The 24,616-nt window shown below is 53.3% G+C and overlaps 1 protein-coding gene across 8 annotated transcripts in view; it reads right to left on the bottom strand.

Moving 5' to 3' along the window:
* The window catches only part of SEMA5B (semaphorin 5B), a 117,889-nt gene that overhangs the window by 3,879 nt on the left and 89,394 nt on the right, over positions 1 to 24,616 (bottom strand). For 6 of the 8 annotated variants that reach the window (XM_072812574.1, XM_072812568.1, XM_072812569.1 and 3 more), the window contains 11 exons: positions 15,591 to 15,653; positions 15,100 to 15,198; positions 14,375 to 14,588; positions 13,485 to 13,770; positions 11,031 to 11,166; positions 9,692 to 9,899; positions 9,385 to 9,592; positions 2,647 to 2,764; positions 2,301 to 2,482; positions 1,184 to 1,327; positions 872 to 1,019 (listed from right to left, as the gene is read on the bottom strand). In XM_072812574.1, coding sequence (XP_072668675.1) covers positions 872 to 1,019; positions 1,184 to 1,327; positions 2,301 to 2,482; positions 2,647 to 2,764; positions 9,385 to 9,592; positions 9,692 to 9,899; positions 11,031 to 11,166; positions 13,485 to 13,770; positions 14,375 to 14,588; positions 15,100 to 15,198; positions 15,591 to 15,653 — 1,806 coding nt within the window. The remainder of the gene's footprint in view (positions 1 to 871; positions 1,020 to 1,183; positions 1,328 to 2,300; positions 2,483 to 2,646; positions 2,765 to 9,384; positions 9,593 to 9,691; positions 9,900 to 11,030; positions 11,167 to 13,484; positions 13,771 to 14,374; positions 14,589 to 15,099; positions 15,199 to 15,590; positions 15,654 to 24,616) is intronic. The other 2 variants (XM_072812573.1, XM_072812572.1) reach the window with 2 other exon arrangements.

The following is a 24,616-nucleotide window of genomic DNA, read 5'->3' as shown; positions in this document are numbered from 1 at the left end:
GCAGGCGCGGGCCCACCCCCCGCAGGCCCACCCCGGGGTGCAGGGCCGGCCCCCCCGCCAGTCCTCCCCCTCCCCGGGGTGCAGGGCCGCCCCCTTGCCAGCCCACCTCGGGGTGCAGGGCCACCCCCCCACCAGCCCTCCCCGCCCCGGGGTGCAGGGCCGCCCTCCCCCGCCAGCCCTCCCCACCTTGGGGTGCAGGGCCGCCGCCCCCCGCCAGTCCTCCCCCTCCCCGGGGTGCAGGGCCACCTTCTTGCCAGCCCACCTTGGGGTGCAGGGCCGCCCCCCCCACCAGCCCTCCCCACCTCGGGGTGCAGGGCCGCCCCCTTGCCAGCCCACCTCGGGGTGCAGGGCCGCACCCCCCGCCAGCCCTCCCCACCTGGGGTGCAGGGCTGACCCACCCCCCAGCCCTCCCCACCTCGGGGTACAGGGCCGCCCCCCGCCCCCCCGCCAGCCCTCCCCACCTGGGGTGCAGGGCCACACACCCCCCGCCAGCCCTCCCCACCTCGGGGTGCAGGACCGCCACCCCGCCAGCCCTCCCCACCTGGGGTGCAGGGCCGCCCCCCGGGGGTGCAGGGCTGGCCCCCCAGCCGACCCTCCACCCACCACCGGGATGCAGAACCGCCCCCCCCCCCCCGCCAGCCCTCTCCGGGGTGCAGGGCCGCCCCCCTCCCTGGGATGCAGGCCCCCCCACGCCTCCGGGCCAGCCCTCCGCGGGATGCAGGACCGCCCCCCACTGCTGGCCCTCCCTACCACCCCGGGGTGCAGGGCCGCCCCCTTCGCCGGCCCCCCTGGGGTGCAGACTCCCCCCCATGCAGGTCCCCCCACCCCGGGGTGCAGGGCCGCCCCCCCGCGCCCCTCCCCGGGGCCTCACCACGCCGCAGCCGGGGCAGGAGTCTCCGTTCTCGCAGGCCCGCCGCCGCGACTGCACGCCGCCCCCACAGTTGCTGCTGCACTTGCTCCAGGAGCCCCAGGACGCCCAGAAGATGGGCACCGGGCAGGGCGCGTTCTCGTTGCAGAACCTGAGGGAAGGGGGGGCAGTCATGGCTCTCGGGAGCGGGCACCGTTCCCTAAGGAGAGACGGCGGGGTGCAGGGGGAGGGCCGGCGAGCCCGGGACCCGCCCGCAGCGCCAGCGCCAGCGCCCCCCGGAGACGGAGACCGAGACCCGGACCGGGGCGCGCTCACCGCTCCTCGCGGCTCTTGCCCACGCAGATGCGGCCTCCGTGGCGGGGAGCGGGGTTGCTGCAGCTTCGCTGGCGGACCTGGAATCCGATCCCGCAGGACGTGCTGCACGGGGCCCACGGGGACCACGGGGTCCACGCCCCGTTCCTGGGGGGTCACAGGAGACAGGGACACGTGAGCCCTAGCGCACGTCCCTATCGCGCCGGTGGCTTCTGTATTGTTGCCGCCAGCGACGCAGGCTCCTAAGCAGGCCGCCTCCCGCGGACCTAGTTATTCCTTTTTCCATGTTCCTTCCTCAAACGCTGTTGAGAACCTCTCCCCGTGGGTCAGGCTGTGCCCGGGCCGAGGGCCTGCAGGTAGGACGGCGTGGAGCTACTCCCGGGGCAGAAGGACGCCTTCTCTAGAAAAGGCTCCAGTTGCCTTTGCAATCCGCAACCTGCGGTTCAGCCTTCTGGGTGGGGGGGCCCTTGCACTCAGACCCATGCTCCCCCCTGTTCTCCAGCACCCCTGCTTCGCTCCAGCCTCAGGCACCATTCACTGCTGAGCCTGCTTTGACTCCATGTCCAAGTTTTGGCTCCACCGCTTCTCCTGGCTACGTGAGCCTGGGCGCGTTCCCAAAGATTTCTGTGCCTCCTAATACTCTTGATCTTCAAAGTAAGGATAATGATTGTGTTCCTACCCCGCGAGGTTGCTGTGACAGTTCAACCAATACACACACATAGAATGGAGTGATTTTAAGAGAGTCCAAGGTCGCACCTTCTAGAGGATGGCCATGGGGTCGGGCACCAGGCCTGCCTCCTTTGCCACCATCTCCTACTGTCCTTCGTGTTTGGAATAGCGAGGCCTACTGAGCCTGGGGTCTGTGACTCCTGCGCCTGCCCAGCTTCCCTCTTTGTGTCAAGAGCCCCCGCAAGGCGGAGACTTCTCTCCCACTAGCATGGAAATTTCCAACCCTCCCCACCCGGGGCTCATGTTTTAGCCACCTCTCCAGTCCCCTGCACAGCCCCGAAGTGGCGTCTGTCCCTCTGCAGGAGCACCTGCCTGGGATGCCCCATTTCCTCTATTCCACCCTCGCTCCAGTCCAAGGCAGCCACCATCCAAGTCCTGTGTCCTCACGTACCTGGAACAGTTGGCGATGTGGATGGCTGGCCCCAGGCAGTCTCGGCCCCCACAGCGGGGTCGGGGGGAGTCACAGGCTCGGGCCCGACAAAGGCAAGAGCCGGAATTATCCCCATCTAAGTGTTCACATGGTTGCCATGGTGACCACTGGCCAAAGCCCCCATCCCGAGTCACATTTCGCACCTGCAGATACACATCAAACGGGTCACACAAGGCAAGGGATGGGGAAGGCACCAGGTCCCAGGGGACATGGGGGATATTGATGGAGAGTCACAGCCTCAACTCAATCGCAGGGGGTGGAGGGCGGGTGGAGAGGTCCCAGGTGGGGGGCATGAAACGGTTCTCACAGGACACGCTGTTATGTTCTGGGTCCAGAGGCTCATGTTGGAGCTGTCCTCCAGTGTGCTGCAACGTTGCTGCTTCCCGTCCCAGCCGCAGTATGGGTCCCGGGCCCCTAGGCACGCCCTGCCGGACAGAGGTCCTGAGACTCCAGGCTGCTGGTCTTCCAGCCTCCCTCGTATCCCATGAACACACCTAGCCACTCCCCTCTCGGCGTCCTTATCCAACCCGTTGCCCTCCACAGTAAGAACTAAGCTCATTGAACACTTAGCGTGTTCCAGTAATCATTTTAAACACTTTACAAGCATGAATTAACTTAATGCAACAATCCACTGCAGAAGATACTGATGTTATTCCTGTGTTATATGGAGGAAACCCGGAGAGCTGAACGAGGACTCAAACCCTTGTCTTCCAGAGCCCACACACTTAACCTTGTCTTCCCCAAGCCTGAGTGCCCCATAGTCCTCATCTAGGGCCACAGAAGATGTAGTGAACAGAAATCCAAAGAAGTAGTGCCTCTCGGTCAGAGACCGTGATAATAGAGCCATAAAACATTTGTGATGGGAACCTTCTTAGAGATGGTCTGGCCTAGTGGTTCTCAACCCGAGCTGCACGTTAGAATCACTAAAGAAGCTTTTATTTTTATTATTATTATTATTTTTAAAGATTTTATGTATTTATTCATAAGAGACACAAAGAGATTAGAGAGGCAGAGACAGAACCAGAGGGAGAGGGAGAAGCAGGCTCCATGCAGGGAGCCCGATGCAGGACTTGAACCCAGGACCCGGGGATCACGTCCCAAGCCAAAGGCAGATGCTTTAACCGCTGAGCCACTCAGGCGTCCCTTAAGAAGCTTTTAAAAAGTACTGATACCTGCCCCCTCCCATATAAAACTCTCTGGGGATGGGGAGGTTTTAAAAGCTCCTACATGATTCTAATGGGAGCCAAGTTGAGTAACTGGGATCCACAATACAACCTTTTTGTTGTAGGAAGGAAGAAACAATTACAGAGAAGGAAGAGGAGTTTCCTGCAGATCACACAAATTACAGATGGCAGAGCTGGGGCTTGAACAAAGACTTCCTGACCACGATACTTCCACCACACTCCTGCCTCCCAGCTGGAGGCTGCGTCGGACTTCACCCACTGAGTGAACATAGGCCCATGCCTCAAAACACAGGCACAGGGGCAGGGGACACCTAGCATAGTGTAGGGTCCCCTGGGGCATCCACATGCTTATGCTGCTAAGTGGCAGGAACCAGAGTCTAGTGGGTTAGCATCATGAGGATGAGCTCAGCCTGCCAAGAGAGGGGTCATGTGTCCCAGGTCCCCCTTCCCGGGCCCTCAGGACTGGTCTATCTGTAATGACCCAGAAAAGGTATGGTTCATATACCAATGAATGCCCCAAATACCTCCACTTCTCATATTGTAGGGCTCCTTTCTTCCCTTTTTCCTTCAGACTCATTCATTATATCCTTTACAGTTTTTAACAACAACAACAACAACAACAACAACAACAACAACAACAAATTAATTCTGGGGGTGCCTGGCTGGTGGAGTCAGAAGAGTGTGTGATGCTTGATCTCAGGGTCACGAGTTTGAGCCCCACACATTGGTTTGGAGATCATTAAAAATAAATAAATAAATAAATACATACATACATACATACATACTTTTAAAAACAGTTATATCTCTACTAATAAGACTTCAAGGAGCAGAAAAAGAGTATGGAAATTATGGAATCAGGATTTGCTGTTCATTGCTAAGCAGAGTATCAGATGCTGGAGCCTGAAGGAAGTTCCCTCTGCCCAGGGGACCCCACTGCCAACCCCAGGGGATACCCTGTATCCCTTCTGCCTCCTTTTCCCAACTTCCACCCCTCTTACCAAGCCTGGATGCTCCACAGCAGTGGGCCTGCAAGAGAGGGTCTAGAGAGAGCACTGGGAATGTGTAAGAGATCAGAGGTTAGGATGAGGAAAAGGCTTCAGGGAAAGAAGGTGCTGGACTGCAAGGAGGGGGAGGGAATCCACACCATGACGTGACTCTGCAGAGGGATTTTCGATTGGCCAAAGGGGCCAAGGATGCCAAGGGTTAAAGGAATACACGGGAGAGTCAAGAGTTTGCTCCTTTTGGTGTTTCCAGGATAGAATCTTTCCTCTCAAAGCCTCAGGGAGAGTCTCCTGTCAGGTGAGTTCTTTATTTTCAGTGAGTTCAATGGACCATGTCAGGTTCCCAAGACAAATGGGGTGATATGAGAGAGCTTACAAAGAAGAGGGTGGGGCTTCCCCGTGTTGCCAGAGGAGGCTGAAGCAGACAATGCTGCCCCTTGCTCAGGCAGCCCATGACCTCATGTAGGGGACGTGATGGCTGGGGCTTCAATGGGTGAGGGCCCTGCTGGACCCCAGTAAGCACCCACTGGCCCACCCGGAAATCCAGAATGCTCATCTGTTACTCAAGTATCTGTTTGCATTTTATCCACTCAAGGGCAGTTTGTGTAAGCTGTACAATGTTAGTGTGTTCATATTTTTTTCATTTGGGATCAATGGTTTGATGTGGGGGTGCTTCACCAGCAGAATGCATCAAACTAGACACCAGGGGACTAGATACAGTACATATGCAAAGTAGTCCCAGCAACATGTGCTTTTGAGATTCTGCTCTCCGGCTGACATTTGGACCAAATTTGCTGCTAGCAAATGCAGCCAATCACAAGTCAACGAAGCCCACTCCTGAGTAGCAAACTCCCGAAGCGGCTGATACGGCACTTTATAAGCAACATGAATTAAATGAAAGAGAGCCATGACTAGCGATTAATGATAATAGTAAATAAAATTCTATTCATCAAAAACAAGCCTGCCAGTAGAGAAAACGGTTAAGAGCAGAAAATGTGAAACAGTTTTATACAAGATACGAGCAGAAGATTCTGGGGGAATGTAATTTGTCTCATGCTACTCCTTTCATCTAGGGTCTAACCAGTTCCAGAAAAATGGTTCCCAGTTTTGGCTACAAATTAGAATCTCCTCGTGATGTTTTGAGAAGCTTCAGCAAACACACAAACAACAACAACAAAAAACCCCTTTATCTGGGTCTTTTGGACCAAAATAGGCCCAGTTACTAGAATCTTTTGAACACTCTGTAGGTGATCCTAAAGAAGAGCATGATTGAGCATTGCTGTTCTACGGCCACAGTCAGGGTTCTCAAGCCAAGAGATGAAGTCCCTTGTCTTCCCAACCCATGACAGAAGAAGAAAGGAAGGAAGAAAAGAAAAACACAGGGTGGATGCTGGCCCCGGCACCCCCACTCCGTCTCCTTCATCCTCTCAGCTTGCTCCCAGTTCTTCCAGATGAGAAAGAGACTAGATTCTCCCCCTGCCCTGCCCTCCTCTGGCCCTGGCTGCCCGAAGGGGCTTGCACGACTCCCCTGGAGCCAATGCTTGAGCTCTCTTCTCGTCCACATTCGCTGTTTTGGGCCAAAGACCGCTCCAAAGCTTACGGAGTAGGGAATGTTCTTAAGAAAATGAAAGCTCCAAGGAGAGCATTAAAGTGTGTCTGACTGTAAGAATGGGGAGCTGCTGAGGGTTCCTTTCATAAGAGCAGCCATTAGGCCAATAATATATCACCATGTCTTTTTTATTGCAGTGTCTCAAGCAGCCATTACAAAAGGGAACAGGTCCTTCCTTGGGCTGGGAGGCAGGACAGAGATGGATGGTGAAGGTGAAAGCGGGAGGATTCCAGCGTCGGAGGAGAGTCGCGCAAGGGGAGCTGTCCAAGGTGGGGCGTGGGCGCAAGGGGCCATTCCTTAAGGTGGCAGCGGAGGAAGACCCAGATTTCTTTTCAGGGACGGAGGTTGGGTGGAGATTCTCGGAGCCACCCTCCTGAGGGAGCTGGTGTAGACACCCCCATGCCAGGAGGAGGAAGGGGGAGGTTCATGCATAAAACACTGGCTTTGTAGAGCCAGTCAGCAGCTCATTCCCTCTGCCCCACCTCTCGTGAGCCCTGGTCTCTCTCTCTGGCCAGGCCAGAGTCTTGGTTATGCCCCCACGGGGCTGAGATTTGCCTAAGCAAAAGGAGGGGGCTGGAGACAGCCCCCTGGATTCTGGGCAGGGTCGGGTGGGGCGGCGGGAGGCGCTGAAAAGGTCTCTGCTAGTCCACCCTCGTCCTCCTGCCAGCTTTGGAAGGAATGGGGGGAAATGCATGAAATGTCTCCTAGGACACAGTAAAACCCTGTGACAACCCAGCCCACAACAGCACAGATTCTGATACGGTGTGACAGTTGGCTTCTAGACTCTGGAGACCACAGATGGGTGCTACACGGCCTCACTCTGGTCATTGTATTAACTTTGCAATGATGAGACCTTCCATTTTCAGATCCACCTGGAGCCTTATAGCAGGGTCTGAATCTGTTGCATAGCAATTCAGGAATCCAAATAGACGAAAGTATCAGACTCCAAACTGACCTCTTTCTACCTTGCTGTCCCACCTGGCCACGCTAGGCAACCTCCCTGTCCCTTCTCTGCAGCATCGTGTGAGCGGGGAAATGCCCCGGCATCTTCCTCCTCTGGGGCCACTGCAGACTTCCTATCTGGCCTGGAGCCACACTAGCTCACCTGGGCCAGCCGTCTGCCCCTCGACAACGCTGCTCACCACTGTCTGATTGACCTTTGTCAAACACCTATTCAGCTGCCTGTCACTCCACTCCTCTGCTCAAAGATCACTTCGGGGCCCACAGCCACAGATTCAGATCAAACCCTCCCTTGGCATGCCCAGCTGGCTTCGGTCCCACTCTCCACTCTTCTCCTGCACCAGTGTCCTCTCAGGCCAAACAATCAATCAGCTCAAGGATCAGTCATGTGTGCAAGGCCACTCTGTGCCTTGGGCTGGGTGTGACCCCCTGCTGAAGCATAGAAAGTACTTGGTTTTGCTCAAGTGGGTTTGCCTTCAAGGATTTATAACCTCCTAAAGAACAAGACACAGTGAAAAGTTTCACACCAACACAAGAGTTAAAGAAGAATACAAGATATGGGGGAAAGGCCGTCAGCGGACAGCCTGTGATTCATGCCAAGTGGTGCTGCCGATACTCAATGTCACAGGTGCAGAGACTCCAGGGAGCCCAGGAGGCTGCAAGGCCTCTACATGCAGAAGCTATTCCCCTCTTCTCTCCACCCTAGCGACCGCCTAGGACTTGCAGGGCAGGCGCTTCATGAGTATGATTCCCAATCCTTACAATAACTGCCGAAATTAACCATCATTTTTTTCCATCACAATTTCCTCTTATTTTCCCCCGAGGAGAGATCTTCAAAGGTAAAGGACCATATAGCTAGTAGATGATGGAGCGGAGGGAGAAGCCCAAGTGTGTCCAATTCTGTCATGGGAGCCCTGCCTGCCTGCTATACCCCCCTCACACGTCCACCACAGGCCACGGTTGGTCTCTCCAGCCAGACATCCACAGCGCTGAGGGAAATGTGAGTGTGCTAGGCCCGTTTCATCTTGTCTCCTTTCTCTCACATCAACAGTCCTACAAAGTGCTCTGAGCATGGTAGGCCTTACTAACTGTTTGGTGTTTTGCGGGTGGAACCCCATGATGGGGCTGAGGGGAGCCTGAGTGTCTGGCCACTGCTCTCCCTTTCTTCCTCCCTGGCTGCCGCACCCAGAGCATCCAGCCTCCTCCCCTGCCCTCGGGACCTCTGCGCAGCTCCCAGCACACGCCACAGGGGCTGGAGAGCGACCCTCAGCAGCAGGGGTACCATTTGTTTCACAAATCTCGAGGACAGATGGGCACAGCCAGGAGGCTTCTGTGTTGCAAAGGCCACAGAAGCCCACGTGGCTGTGGCGATGCCAACTAAGGCAGCTTTTGATTATCTCAAAAATGAGGGGGCACAGCTCGGGGGAGCTTCACATGGTAGGATTCTGAGATACGTTTCCATTTGGCTTTTGTTTTCCCCCTGAAATGCCAGTGCCAGTATTGCCAAATTCATGAAGCCACTTGAAGCTAAGGTCTCAGAAGCAGTTGCGAAGCAAATACAACCAACAGCTCCACATGGTGCCTCACCTCCACCCACCCCCACCCCCCCAAACACACACACCAGGCCTCTCTGCCTCTTCTAAGTCAGGAAGGAAGGAAAGCAAAAATCTGGTGCTGATTCACAGCATGTCTCCTATCTCCCTGCACATCTGGGTAGGAAGTGCTGTGGTTTCAAAGATGAAGACCTTTCTCTGAATTAAAGGGACCGAAAATGGGCAGCCCGGGTGGCTCAGCCGTTTAGCGCCGCCTTCAGCCCAGGGCCTGTTCCTGGAGGCCTGGGGTTGAGTCCACATCGGGCTCCCTGCATGGAGCCTGCTTCTCCCTCTGCCTGGGTCTCTGCCTCTCTCCCTCTGTGTGTCTCTCATGAATAAATAAATAAAATCTTAAAAAAAATCAAGAAAGGTAGAGAAGGCTGACAGGCCCTAGCTTTGAGGTTGAGAAAAGGGTTAACAGCAGCCCCCCTCATCTGTTAAAGCCCACACTCCCCCAGGCAATGAGGAATGGTTCATGCAGACTATCCCAATTAACCTTTATGAAAACCCTGCAGATAGTTTATGAGGAGGAACCCGAAGTTCAAAGTGACTGGTCCAAAGGCAAACTGGAGACTGGGCCAGGATGCAGGATGTCACGCCAGGTGGCTCCCAAGCTCTGCCTCTGAGAGCCACCTCCAAGGGGCTCTACCTTGGGGACCTCCCCCCCCGCCCCCGCCCCGGCTCCCCGCCCCGGCTCACCCCTGGCTGCGGTAGGCCGCGCACCTCTCCAGCGGCACCCGCAGCACGCCGTCGCTCAGCCCCACGAAGAGCGCGCGGGCGCTGTGCAGGATGCGCAGGCTGCGCAGGGGCTCGCGGCGCCCGGGGGGCAGGACGTGCAGCTCCTCCAGGTAGCAGCCGCGGAGGCTGCGGCTCGTCGTGGACAGGGCCTTCAGGATGGTGCCCGACTCTGCAGGGGCGGAGGAAAGTGGCCTCGAAGGCCCAGCCCGCATCCCCCCTCCACATCCACCCCCCACCTCCCGAGCCCGGCTGGGCGGCCAGGGCTCACCTGTGCCGATGTAGAGCACGTGGTAGAGCGTGTCCTTGGCCTGCACAAGGTCCACCACGAGGTGTGAGAAGCGCACGCTGTCCTGGGTGACACAGGGCTCAGGGGTCACCGGCTGCACGGCCTCGCTCATCAGGAACAGGCGCTGTGCGTCCTGCAGGCTGCGCTCTGTCAGGTTCTCGTTGGGGCCCACCTCTGGCAGGGTGCCGCACTGGCGGGGTGGGGGGTGAGGGGGGTGTCACACGTGCCCAGCCCCCGGGCTGCCAGCCTCCTATCCCTCTCCTGCCTCATAACCTGGGGGGCCACCGGCAGGTTCTGATTCTCCAATCCCGGCTCCTCACCCCCAACACCCCCTCTTTGGGTTCCCTGCAACCCCCTCCAGGGAGAGATGCCTCTTCCTTGAGAACTAAGGGACCATGAGGCTGGGAGATGGGGAGGAGGTCCCTGCCAGGGATGTGAAGATGGAAAAGGGGCTGGGTTATCTACAAATGAATCATCTGAGTGTGTTTAACAAGTGTCCAGGGATTTCACACTGTCCCCGTAGGTGCTCCTCCCCCATGCCGGGCCACAACCTGCCTTCCCTCTCCTGCGTCCCTACCAGCTCAAAGTTCTTACGCCTCCTAAACCAAAGCTGGAGGGCAACTACCATTTATTGAGCACTTACTACATTCCAGGCGCTGTGTCGGGTGCATATTTAAGCCTTGCGCTTCTCTTAGAGGTTGAGAGTATTATCTCTAGTACCCGACATGGGTAAAAAGACTCTGGGAGGTTGGGTGACTTGACCCAGGTCAAGGTCACACAGAGGGAGGGCTAGATCTGGGTCAGGATTATCTCCCCGCAAAGCCTGAGATCTTCCTAAACTCTGTACTGCCCTGCGGGCAGGAAGTTGGGTGGATTCGAAAGTTAACCATCCTTAGCTTCCTTTGCCCCATGGCCCTTTCCTCTTCTCCATCACAGCACGAGGGATGCTCAGATTACCCATGGCTGGGCCCTGACCACTCCTGGCACTCTGACCCTCCAGGAATCAGCACCCAGGCTGGGTAGACTGAAAGCAAACTCCAGCTAAAATCTCACAATTCTGGCCAAACAGCTGTGAGCGCTCTCAGCTCCCTACATTGCGTCTCCCTGGAGGTGCGAAGTCCCATTTAGAGATGGCTCGGAGCATGCTCCGTCGCTGTGTCCCCCCAGTCCCTTCTCACTCCACCGTCTTAGGGAACTATGGGAGTCTCCACCTATGGGTGCGGCCCGCTTGGGTGTGCCAAGCAGCTGGGAATCAGCTGGGGGCTGGTCCTCTAAGAAAAGCTGGTCTGTGAAGAGAGGGAATGGGAAGGAGGAGCTGTACCTGGAAGTTGGGGATGGGGTTAGCGATGGGGAGCCAGGCGGCCCTGGGGTTCTCCTGGTAGCGAAATGGGCCATTGAAAGCCTGGGAGATGGCACTGAGGTTGAAGGCGCAGACAGCAGAAGCGGCGATGCTGTTTCTGAAAGGCAAGAGGTGGTGGGATGCGGCCCCCCCTGCGGGCCCGGGTGCCCTGCGATCCCACCAGCCGGCAGGACATGGCTGGGCCCAGCTCCAAGGCCCACCGAGGAGGTAGCGAGAGCCCCGGGGTTCGCACACCATGCGGTGTCTCAGAAGGAGGAGGTGCGGTCCTCACACTCCGGAAACGCTGGGAAAGGCCAGTGATGAGAAGCCCTGGGGGGTCACTCTGTGCTACTGCCTCGTCCCTTTCCCTTCTCCAGGGGGACGGTCACATAAAGTGAGTGTTTTCCCAACGTTTAGCCCATAGCCCACTGTAAGAAATACACTCCACGTTACAGCTCCGGAGAACTCCCACACTGAGCACACACCTCTATGAAGAAATCTCATGAAACAATACCCTTGCTAAATGCATTGTACTCGGCTATTTTTATTCCATTCTATTCTGCTTTCTTCATTTTATTTTATGTTGTTTCAAGCTGGTTATCCAACCACTGATTCATGCTGCAGCCCACAACACCCGATGACCTCTTAAGACCCTTTCAGTCCCAGGATCAGGTGTTTTATGAGTCTGATGGGAACAGACCACTCCGCCCAGCGTCTCCGGTTTTGTTCTCGGCATTTAGTCCCTCTCCCAAATGTGTCCATCACCCTCCCTGCCCTTTCTGCCTGGCCTCGCCCCATCATCTCCGGCTGGATGCTGTGCTGATCTCGTGGCTGCCCTTCCCGCAGCCCGTCCAGTCTCCTGAATCCATTCTCCACACAGCAGCCACGGGGAACATTTCAAATTGCGCATCCCAGCTGGTCTCTGGCTGGCTCCAAGCCCTTCAATAATTCCCCCTTTCTCTTAGAATAAAGATCAAAACCCTTAAACAGTCTGGAAGGACAAAATTCTTCCTGTTTCTCCTCTTCCTTACCCTCCAGGCTCCTGCCACACTGGTCTCCTCAAACATTTCTGTCTTCCTACTCCAAAGCTCTGTGTGTGTTATTCTCTTGGGCTGGAATGCTCCTCTCTCCTAGTTAATTCCCACTCATCCTGTAGATGCCACTTCCTACAGGAAGCCTTCCCTGATCACCACCCCTCCATACTGGTAAAGGCTTCCCTGCACACTATCCTTTCCCTCTGTAGCATTTATCACAGTTAAACTCAGGTGTTTGATAACCACCATTTCTAGAAGGGCAGAGCCAGGTCTACTTTTGCTCACTGGCACCCCTGCTTCCCTCCCTACCCCATCACGGCAAGCACCTGGCATGGGGAAGGCACACGATACATAAACTATTGACCATCCAAAGCAATGTCATCATTTCCCCCCGATGCCTCTCCAGCAGCCCCTGCCCCTTGCTCCCGGCTGCCCACTTTCTGGTGCTGACTGCCGGGCCGGCCACTGAGTCCTGGCTGTCAGCTCATGGCCTGCGTGGGCTGTGATGCGTGGTGTCCCCTGCCTCGGATGGCCTCTCCGCTCCTGTTTACCAGTTTTACTCCCATCCCTGTCCATTCCCTCAGACGATGCTTTCTATAGCCAGCCTGGCCCTCCTCCAAGCCCTGCTACCTGGGGCTCAGGTGAGCCCACAGCGCTCCAGGCCCATATGCTTCTGAGGTCCTTACAGAGAACCCCATGTGGCATCCTGTACAACAGACGTGTTCCTCAGTCTCCGCTGCCCACTCGGCATTCTGTGCGTGAGCATCACCTGGCTGGGCCAGGCTTGCACAGGAGGTGGTGGGAGGAGGGCCTGGCAATCCCGATCCCCAGGACGATCCCCAGGAAGGCTACCCTTCCTCACACCCGGGGGCACGGGGCCCTGTTTCCCAGCCTGCGTTCCCCGCGCCGTCAGGACTGCCAGGAGACTCTCCCGCTTGGCTTTAGCAGGTTCAGGGAGTCCTGTTGTTGGAAGGCACCAGAAGGTAGCTGCTCCCGCACCTGGGGGCTGCCGTCCCCTTGTCCAGGGCAGGCTGTTTTCCTTTCACCGCCAGCAATTTCCTCCTCCACGGAGCCATAAGCTGGCTCCATTTATTTCTTCAGATTTGGCCTGGGCTTGCCCTTCGCAGCAATCGGGAATAAGTGCTCCCCACTTTGGCCTGGGCTTGCCCTTGGCCGCAATAGGGAATAAGTGCTCCCCACTGCGCAGGCAGCAAGGCGCAGCAAGTAGGGAGTGGTTGGGAGCACCTTACCCCCTAAGACGGGCTGGAGAGCGGCTGCCCTGGGGGTGGGGGGCAAGGCCCGCACTCCCCATCCCACAGAAGGGGAGAAAGGCCCGGAGAGGGAGCCGCGCACCCCTGCAGCCCGCCAGGCGGGGAGGGGCGGGGGGAGGCCAGGGACTCACACGTTGGTGGTGAAGACCCCGTAGATGAGGTCCTGCTCCGGCAGGTGGAAGGCACTCTGCAGCTCGTTGTAGTAGAAGGGGACCTCGCCCGGGCGGGAGCAGTTGAGCCGGGCCTTCATGAACGTGGTCCACGTGTCCTCCAGCAGGAAGCGGCCTCCCACGTCGTTCTTGCACACTCGGGCCACGCGAGAGTACACCGTGCGCCCGCAGTCGTGCTCCACCGCGTTCTCCCGCAGGAAGAAGTAGGCGAAGAGCCCGATATCATAGGCTGCCACAAAGTTTGGCTCTGGGGGCGGGGGGCAGAAGAGGAACGGGGGGTCGGGCCTGAGCCTGGAGGACGTGGCTACCTGTCTTCCCACATGGGGATCCTGACACCCCTGGACAGTTTGGTGGCCTGAAGGCTCTAACTTCATAGTTAATGAGCGCTAGTGAGCGCTCACGGCCTACCAGGCCTTATGGCAAGTGCCCGGAAGATCCTCTTAGCCACCTAGGACGGAAGTACCGTGACTATCTTCATATTCCGGAAGAGAACATGACGGCAGAGAGAGGTCAAGTGCTTGCTCAGGCCGCGCAGCCGGCTCCAACTCCAAGGGAAAGGAAACCCCTACCACCCTCTCCCAATCTCTTCTTTCCGTAGCCCTTTCTCCTACTTAATTCCCAACTCCTCCTCTGCCCTATAGCCTCCTCTCCACCTGTTCTGGTTACACCTGTGATTTCATCCGGAGTCCACCTCCGACATGCCACGGTCCTTGGGCAAACATCTGCCCGACTCGGGGCCTCTGGACAAAGCCAGCGTGATCGCTTTCAGAGGGTGGGCGGGAAGGAGGATGGACAGGGGTCAGGGTGGGCTGGCAGGAGAACCCCCAGCCCCCCGGGCTGCACCCCCTTACCGTTGAGCCACTTGGAGTTGTACTGGGCGGTGCGAAGTGGTGGCCCGCTGCCCAGGCTGCGGTAGATGGCGGGGTCCCGACCTGAGAAGTCAATGACGGTGGCCGCATAGAGCTCCCCCTGAGAGGAGATGACAGCTGTGGAGTTGTGGCGTGGGTCGTAGGGGCAGCGGGCCACACCATTGATCTTCTCTATGGTCCGGCTGAGGTTCCCCACCTGGGGACGATGGGGAGACAGGGGCACTTTTCCCTGAGACCCAGGGGCTGTCCTTTCCCACCCCCAACCCCAGAGTTTGCTTCCGCCTGGGTCCCTGGTCTCTCTAGGCCTCTCCCGGTCTCCAACCTCCTCCTCACCTCCCCACCCCCAGCCCCCAGAGTCCCTCTGAGGGAGCTGCCACCCCGGAGGGAGGAGGTTGTACCAGGAGCTCCATCTCCCTCTGTTCCCTGCCCCCCTCCCAGTCAGGACCCTCCAAGGTGACCTTGATGCTAAAACACAGCAGGCCCAGGTAAATTCGAATGCTGATGAATGAGGAATAATTATTTAGTGTATGTCCCAAATCTTGCGGGAGAGATGCTAAAATATAATTTGTTGTTTATCTGAAATGTAACCAGACATTCTCTTTGAGTCGTTTCTGCTACATCTGGCAGCCCCGCTCCAAGGCTGTGTGGAGCCTGGAGGAGGGAATCTCGTGCCCTCCTTGGGCGGCCTTACCCTGAGGGGGCCCCACCTGTCTGCTGGAGCACACGGGGGAAAAGGCATTGGTCCCACACAGGAACACTTTCCGGCCAGTGACAATCAGGACCCGCACGTAGTTCTGACACTCCTCCTAAAGCAACAGTGACAGAGAAGTAATAGAGGAACAAGTGCACCAGGTGTGGGGCACCAGGTGTGGGGCACCGGGTGTGGGGGGCTTTCCTTCGCACCACTGTACTGCAAACATTTGAAAACGCTGCCCTCTGCCCCAGATGTGCCCTGCTCTGAAGTTTGGGTTGCATCTGTGGACCTCCCCTGCTCTCATACACCCCCGCCCCAGGCCAGCTGGCCGCACCGTGGCTCAGATGCTCAGCGCAGAGGCCTTACCTGCATCCAGAGCGCCCCGCTCCTCCAGGCTGGGCCTGTCACGCAGGTGGCCTCAGCCCACACGGTGCCCCCCGTCCCCACAACCACAGGCCTCCTGCCAGCTCTAAGCCAGGCCCTTGCACCACTGGAGCCACCTACCTCAGTCTTCCCTTTGCTTTGGCAGGAGCGGCGCGTGTCCTCGTTGGAGGCCCACTCTGTGGCCTGTGGGAGGAGCACACAGACATGACACGGCTGCGCCACTCCCCGCCGTGGCGGGCAGCAGTCAGAGTGGGGAGTGGACCAGAAGCTGGGAAAGGGTCAGTGCCAGCCAGCACGGTAAGGGCTCCCTTCACTACGTCCACGTGGACTCAGAGGCCAGCCAGGTCTCCTCACTCAGAGACCTTAAGGAGGAGGTCCCCTCAATCCAACTCCCTGCCACCTGCTTGGGGCAGGGAAGCCTCGAGTAACAACATCCTCATGCTGAGTGACGCCCATGCAGCTCTGTCCTAGGACCTCCTCCTCTTTCCTTCCCCAGGTCAGCCAGGGAGCTGGAAGGGGCCGAGGAAGACCTCGAGGACCACCCCAGACCCAGAGTGAGAGGTGGAAAATGTGCCTCCAGTGTGTGCCAGATGTCCCTCAAGTGAATGAGAGGCAGGCAGAGAGGAAAAGCTACCTTTGCAAACCCTAGCGACAGATCTACTTAATTTTCCCACTGTTAGCCTGCAAAGGGTTTTTTTCTTTTTTTCTTAACAGGCGAAGGAACTCAGATTCTGTGAGACCTGCTGCTGCTATGTGGTGAGATGGTATTGGAGCCCATATTCTTGAGTCAAAGTCTCTGTGTGTTTTTTCTCTTTATCCCACTGTCTCAGTACCTTGGGCTTCCCATTTCTTAATTGCTACCCCTCTCCCCGACTCTGTGCTGTCTGCTTCCCTCGGAGCATTACTCACGCTCTCGTGGGGTGCTTGGGGGTGCAGCCTTCACTCAGGGACTCCTGTTCCCAAGTGCCCATGGCATCAGGAGAGGGCTGTTTCCCAGCAAGGATCCCCCCTTCCCCTATTCTGTCTCTACCCTCTGACATCCCTCCCAGCCTCTGAGGAGCAGCTGCAGGGAGGAGCGCCACCCTCCAGGTCCAGACAATGTCAGCAGCCCCGATGTGTAGCTCATTATATATTTCTGGGTCACATGTATAAACATGAACCTCCCTACCTGTCCTGGGAGAGGGAGAAGTGAGCAAGCAGGTCTTCTATTCAAAGAAGGAGAAAAACAAAACAAAACAAAACAAAAAACCAACCTGCTTTTAATTTCTTGTAGAGCTCCTTCGAGCCTTGAAGTCCCTGTCTGCAGGGCTCCAGGGCCAGGGTGTGGGAGGAGGTGCTGAGAGAAGGAGCAGCAAAGCTCCAAGACGGTTACTTCACTACTTCACGGGGCAGAGGGAGGGCTGACTCTTGCAAAGCCTGGATTCAGGAGCGGAGGGACAAGTTGCTCAGGCTCCCATCAGACCTAGGAGCAAGCTGGGCTCATCCAAGCCAGGCCTGGAGCTAAGACAGTATCTTCTGCTCCCAGATCCTGGAGGGCAAACGACCCCTGGCATCTAGCTGCAGAGCCATGGGATTTATCTGGACAGTGGAGCCACTGTCCTCCTCGGGACCCCATCAGCTCCCTGGCTGAGGCTGATGTGAGAGGGAAGAGGGATAGAGAGAAGCAACGTCAAGGCCCCTGGAGCCTGAAAAGAGCAATGGTCCACGGACGCTGCAGATGTCCTGGCCCAAAGCTCCGGACAGTGGGTGGCGGTGGGGGATGAGGGGTTGGTGGGCAGAGGGCCCTTGCTCATCAGCGGGTGGGAATTCCACTGGGTAGGTAGGTGGGACAGCCGTTCACAATCCTAAGCAGTTAAAGTCACACTGAGCCGAACACCCAGACAGGCACTGTAAAATATGTAGATTTCTGCTCATTTTACAGGGGAGGAAAATGAAGCTCAGAGAAGTCAGGCAATTTGCCCAAGGTCACAAAGCTAGTCAGCAACAACCCCAAGATGCAAACCCAGACAGTTGACACCAGAGCTGAGCTCTCTCTGTTACATCCTGCAGCTTCTCACAGTGAATAGATTTTTCAAACCCAAAGTTAGAACATATGGCCTGAAAAGGATATGTATATTTATAATGATGACAGCACAGAACAGGCTTGTTGGAGTCATTTTTAAATTTTTTATTTTATTTTGAAAATTATTTATACCCAAGTAATGATGTACAGAGTTGAAAAAGTCAAATGATATGAAAAAAATTATAAAAAAAAAAAAAGGCAACCCACTCCTCCTCCACTCCAATACTGTTTCCTAAGGACAACTAGGTCCTTTTTTTTTTTTTTTTAAGATTTATTTATTTATTTATGTAGACATAAAGAGAGAGAGAGAGAGGCAGAGACACAGGAGGAGGGAGAAGCAGGCTCCATGCTGGGAGCCCGACGCGGGACTCGATCCCGGGACTCCAGGATGGCACCTTGGGCCAAAGGCAGGCGCAAAACTGCTGAGCCACCCAGGGATCCCCCAACTAGGTCCTTTTAACTGTTTCTGTATGTCTGTGTGTTTTAATATAATTTCTTTTAATTTTTCTCAAAAATATGTATCAATCTCAGACTTTCTCTTCTGACTTCCTGTTATGGAAGTAAAGATTTTTCCCAATCACCCATCCCATTCTCTCCCACCCCAAAGCACACAGACATTTCCCTTCTCCCCATCTTCCCATTATAATTATGTAATATTAATTTAAAATGTTGATATAATTATTTTTAAGTTAAAATCAACATTGGTATTTACATTATTATGAAGTTATAGAAATTATTCACTACTACTGGAATTCGCTGAATATAAAATGCCATTGATGGTAATATAAAACACCAGGAAAGAAAATATGCTGCCTATCAAATCCTTTATTCCTTACATTTTTAATATAAACTTATTGAAAGTGCTCTTGTTTAGACACATAATTTTTATCATCTATCAATCTCGTGTGCACAAAAAAGAAAAATGGAAACAAGCTTAATTAAGTATTCTTAAACCTCCTTTGAATTCAGAGTTTGCCTCTTCTGAGTCCCTTTTCAGTTGTCAGTGCTCATTTGTTTTGTTCGTTTGCTTGTTTTAGAGGATCATTTTTTTAACCACCCAGTGCTTCAGTGATGTAGCAATTCTTAAAGAGTATTCCATGCTGGTCTCCAGAATTTTCTTCCAAGCTATGGATCCCATTCTGCAAGTTTGGATGCTGGTACTTTCTTGGTCTTACCAGAAGGTGTCCACAGAAGGTTTTCTGAAAAATCAGGACTCATATTGCCTCCTCATCTGATCCTAAAATGTTCTGTGGCCTGAAATGTGAACGGGTTGCTGTTATCAGAATAATGACCAAGTTCATGCCTGCATAGGCGAGGACAACTCAATCAGGACGGCAGTCTAGATGACGGTGACTGTAAGATGTGGCCTGATTTCAGACTCATTAAAATGTGAAAATGTGCGGCTGAGATTCTGTGAAATAATGCCTATTTTGATGAGGTTTCTTTCTTGACCAACTTTTTGTTTTTCCTGGACTGCATAATTGCCTTGATTTTCTTCATTTGCTTGTTTTGCAATGTACTTGCCATTAATTTTTTCCCCAAATGTCCAACAGGGGTTACAAATCCCTCTCAATATCATTTGCTAACTGTAAATACAAATGGTTCTGATCATCCATTTCTTCCTGTCTTCTTCCCCCTACCCCAGCCTCCAGCCTCCTGCCCCAGTGTGGACTGGTTGCTCCTGGAGCCTCCAACTTGGCTGTTGGGACTGGGACTTACCTTCTCTCCCTTCCTTTTTGCTGAATCCCATGTTTCCCAATGTTTTGATTTACTTGCTAATTTTGGTGAAACACATCTCCAGTATCTTCCTAAGAAAAGGAAGATGGTAGATCAATTTTTTCAAGTTTTTATTTATTCATTCATTTAAGTAATCTCTACACTCAACATGGGGCTCAAACTCACTACCCTGAGATCAAGAGTCAAGTGATCTTCTGAATGAGCCAGCCAGGTGCCCCATGACAGATCAATCTTTAAAAATTCTTGCATTTCTGATTCATTCTATTTTCATACTTGATTGGTAGTATTGATAGAGTTCTAGGTTGGAAATAATCTTCACTTGGAATTTTAAAGGCATTTATTCTTCCATTGTCTCCTAGATTGCAGTGTTGCTATAAGTCTGATGTAATTATTTTTATTTTTATTTTTTAGGAAGAGGGGCGGGGGAGGGAGAGAATCTTAAGCAGGCTCCACATTCAGCACAGAGCCAGACACAGGGCTGGATCTCACGACCCTGAGATCATGACCTGAGCCAAAATCAAGAGTTAGATGCTTAACTGACTGAAGCATGCAGGCGCTCCAAAGTTTGCTGTAATTCTTATTCCCCAACTTTTTTAATGACAGTTTTTTCTTTGGACTCTAGAAGCTTTGTGGATCTTCTCTTTCATAACAATATCTTGAATTTCACACTGATGTGCCTTAGTGCATCTCCCTTTTGGAAACCCATTTAGCCCTTTCAATGTGAAGACTAGTCCATCCTCTGCATTGGGAGATATTCTTATGTAATTTCATCTTGAGTTTCTTCCTCATCTTTTCCTTTGTTCTCTTTTTTTGTAACTCTTTAATCCAATCATTGGTTGGCCCTTGTGTTTTGATCCTTTAATTTTGTTTTTTTCTCCCTTGTTCTTAATTTTTTATTTTTTTTTTTTGTTGGTCTAATTTCTGGGAGATTTTTCTTCAGCTTCATCTTTTAATTCTTCAGTGCAGCTTTTATTTCCCCAATCACATTTTTAATTTCCATATTTTAAACTTGTTTTATAAAACAATATATTTTTATATTTCAATACGGTTTTATATCTTAGTTTTTCCTAAATAGTTTTTAAAATTGTTTTCTTATATTTCTCTTATTGTCCCTGTTTTCTTATAGCTTTCATGCTATTTGCTTGTTTGTTTTCACTTGTTTTTCTTTCACTTTAGAGGCTTTCCTGATATATCTGGTGATTTGGGGCTATTTCCTTTTATTTAAAATAAATTGGGCAGCCCCGGTGGCGCAGTGTAGTTTAGCACCGCCTGCAGCCTGGGGTGTGATCCTGGAGACCCGGGATCGAGTCCCACATCAGGCTTCCTGTATGGAGCCTGCTTCTGCCTCTGCCTGGGTCTCTGCCTCTCTCTCTGTCTCTATGAATAAATAAAATCTTTAAAAATAAATAAATAAATAAATAAATAAATAAATAAATAAATAAATAAATAGACTAGCCACTTCCCACTGAAAGGAACCGAGTAACAGCTGATTCCAGGTCTGGGGTTAGGAAATGTGCAACCAAGGTGAGTCTGGAATAAAGTCTTTAGATCTAGCTGTCAATTTACAGATGATACAAAGAATAGAGGAACATGTTAAAATCTACCACTTTGTACCATTTTGCAATCAGCAAAATCCAGACTGTGGAAAACTCTATAGGACAAATGACCAGGTTTCTTCAATAAATAAATTGCACAAAGAGAGAGAGAAGAGAAATACTCTTTTAGTCTCATACCCCATTAGTGTCCTTCAGTTTTCTTGGAGTCTCAAATTTGCAGACTCACCAGTCAACTCTTTAGAGAAAGGCTCTTAGTCTCTCTTTGTTGGGGTAATCTAGGGGTAAAATGGATGAAAGGATTGCTATGGGGGGCGGGGGATACGAGCCCTGGATTCCAACCACTCAATTTAGACAATTTCAACTATTTCCCCCTCCTCACTTTATACTTCATCCTCACATTCCACAGTACCCAACATCCCAATTTCTGAACCTTTGGAGCAGGGTGGTGGTCAGCTTAATTCTCTGCCATATTGTCCTCTGTAAATTATTCTGCTCTGCTAAATCAGTTATGATTGTCCATCCACTTTCCATCCCCCTAAAATGTGTTTAATCTCTTCTCCACTGACATCTCTTTTGTTCTCACTGTCATTGTGGATCTGAACCTTTAAAAATTCCTCACCATCATTTTAGTGGTGGAGATAGACGTGTATGATCAATCGAACTGCCACGCATAAAACTTTAAACTAGGACCGTCCCAGAAGTTCCAGTATGGCAATCTCTTGTAACAGAGTAACTGCATGGTTTTCTGCTACGGGAGAGAACAGGCAAGTTGGCCAGGACCTGGAGAATCTCCTGGCAGACTCAGCACTTCTCCTGTACGCCAGTGACAATGGCTCAACATTAAAACATCTCCTGAGCATCAAGGCCACCATGCAGCAGAGTTTAGATTTCAAGTAAGTCGAGAGCTGCCAGGCTAGCTTAGAGACTGTGGAGATAACTAGAAGAGAGCTCAGAATCAGCTTCACTGTCTGCTGAGGCCCAACAAAGCCTCACATGCGTCCTGATGCGTGTGTGCGGAACCGTCCAAGTTTCTGCACTTCCGGGACATCTGGCAGCCCAAGTTCATAAATCCATTGCAATTAGGCCTCCAGTCACATCAGCCCCTTAGAACCACTCTGGCAAAGGTCAGAAAATCGCCAAATCCAAGTGAGCTCATCATACAGCAGCCCCCGGACACTGTTGGCCACTTGTCACCTTTTCTTTCCCCAAACCAGTTTAAAGTACGCTGATAAATAAGCATCACAAATAAACTGATTTGATTTCCTCTCCCTGTCCACAAGCACGAGTCTACACACACACACACACACACACACACTCACACACTCACTGTCCTCTGTGCTGCTTTTCCTTCTTGGAGAATTGGGAAGGAGCATTTCGATTTTCCTGAAGGAATAGTAGTTTACATAAACTGTTTAATAGGAGTTAGGTACTTAGAAGTCCTTTTAATGGCTACTGGTTTGCATAAACTGTTTGTATTTAGATTTCCTTTAATTATTTAAACTATCAATAAAACCTTGAGTTTTAAGTTTGGTTAAATCCTACGTTAGGGGAGGATCGGTTGGCTGTAAAGGAGAGTTACAGCCATGCATAGTCCCAGGCAGTATGGAGTAGAAGAGGCTGGGTTGGGGAGCCTCGGCCCTACCTCCTCCTGTGGGGGGGGCGGGGGCAGATCAATTTTAGCACTTGGTTGTCCAGAGCCACTTGTGCGAGCAGATGCTGATGACTGGGAACTTACAAGCAGGGACCCAAAGCCCTAGTTAGGGTAATGACAGGGCACCTGCTGAGGTCAGGCTTCTGTGGTCAAAAGTCAGGGCTTTTTCACCAGGCCAGATGACGGAGTAGGGGACTGGAGGCCAGGGTTCACCCCCAGCCTCTCCAGGGAATGCCAGACAGCTCACTCCAATTTCTCTTCCTTTGTCTCCGCTCTGTGGCTAGACGGGACCCACTACAGTGGAGATGTGGGCATGGAAAGTATTTACTCCTCTCCTTAGTTCCATTATGGAGAATCCACTCTGGACTCCTGAGTTCAGGCCCCAGAGAGACACCCTGAGGAGGTGGTAAAACCAATTCCTGGTGCACTTGTGGCTGATGTGCAGCACCCTGCACTGAAGGCTGAAGCTGAGCCTCTGTCCCCAGTATGGGGCTGGCATTGAGACATCCTCCCATGCTGTGGCCACATCAACACACAGAGATGAACCCAGTGCCGGGCCTCATCAGTAAGCCAGAGTCCTAACATCTGATAAGCTGCGGGCCCTGGGCCCTGCAGGCCAGCTGTCAAGGATACCAGGCAAAGCCAAACCAGCGGGCAGCACCTACACAAAAGATGCTGGTATCCTAAGGCAGTGATCCTAAATCTGGCTGCACATGAATCACTTGGGATTGAAAAATCCCGGTGCCCAGCTGTACCTCGACCAAACGAGTCAGGATCTCTGAGTGTGGGACCCAGGCGTCAGTGTTTTTTAAATCTCTCCTGGTGACTCTAGTGGGCAACCAAGAGTGAACCACTGCCGCGCACCAGGCTGGCTCCATTCCCAACCTGACTTATGCCACTTAGCTCTGTAAGCCAGAAACCTAGGTTGCCTTTCATGTTGTGACCCTATGCACTTCTGTCCCTTGAAGCTCTTCCACCCTCCTCTCTCCATCCCCACTCCACTGCCTTAGTTCAATTTCCCCACCCCTCACCTGGGCGATTGCAGTTGCCTCCTAACTGGCTCCTCCACTAACCCATTCTCTGCACCAGGCCAGATGATCTAAACACCAACACTGGTCAATGCCACTTCTCTGCTTAAAACCCTTTAGCGAGTCCCATTGCCTTCGAAATAAAATACGGACTCCTCTGCTCTGCAGTGTGGCCTCTCTTTTCCCAGGCTTCATCTGCCACCCCTTTCCTACTCACACCCCAGAATCCTGCACGCTGGACCCCTCGGTGCTCCTTGTATCTCACACCTCTGTGTCCTCCGCTCAACCACCTGGCAAATCCCCACCCTTCGAGCTCCAGCCCAAGGGCAGCTTTCCAGGAAGGCTTTGCAGACCATGCTGAGCCCAGTGGGTTCCTCGCGCCTCTGGGCCACCGCTGAACCTACTAGCATTCACCCCTCCCTGCGTGCTTCCCACAGCGTTGCTTTTATTTCTGTGCATCTGCTTCTCCTCTCTGACCTCTTTATTGCTCCTAGAAGACCTTTGTTTGTAGAACTTGGAAATCTAACAAAACACCAACTGCCTGAACTAAGGGCAGGACCCCTGCAGGGACACACTTCCTCCTACCTACTTTGAAACACATCTGCATGCACCGACCTCCCCCAGGCTCTGACCTGCTGGGCTTCATTTTCCATGGATGTCACCTGGTAACTAGGTTCTGGATGAGTTGCTTGTGCCCAAGCTGGCAGGCCACCGGATGTTGCCATTGTCCAGGCTCTGGGACCAAGCCACAGAAATCCCATCCAGAACAGGGAATCACTTGTGATCTCATCTGCTTATTCCTGAGGCCGGGGACTGAGCCTGATTCACCTTTGGAGCTCAAATGCCTAGTACCATGCCTGGGACCAGACCCGGCTTTCGGTAGGTCCTCAACACGTGTTTACTGGGTGGGTAGGTGGATGAATGGAGGGCAGCTTGGCTGGTTAAGGTAAGGCCCGAAGGATAGATGGACCCATAAATGGATGAACGGCATTTTCTTCTCAATTTGCCCTAGTTCCTTCGGGCCCCCTCCCTTCCTGATGGTCAGACCAGAATGTCACAACAGCTCACCAAGGAAGGGTCCCCTTCCCCCAGATACCCTTTGCAGTGAAACC

Source organism: Canis lupus, chromosome 35, assembly GCF_048164855.1.
Source record: "Canis lupus baileyi chromosome 35, mCanLup2.hap1, whole genome shotgun sequence".
Taxonomy (NCBI): domain Eukaryota; kingdom Metazoa; phylum Chordata; class Mammalia; order Carnivora; family Canidae; genus Canis; species Canis lupus.
The sequence above is the reverse complement of the archived record's forward strand: the minus strand, read 5'-3'. Positions and strand labels throughout refer to the sequence as shown.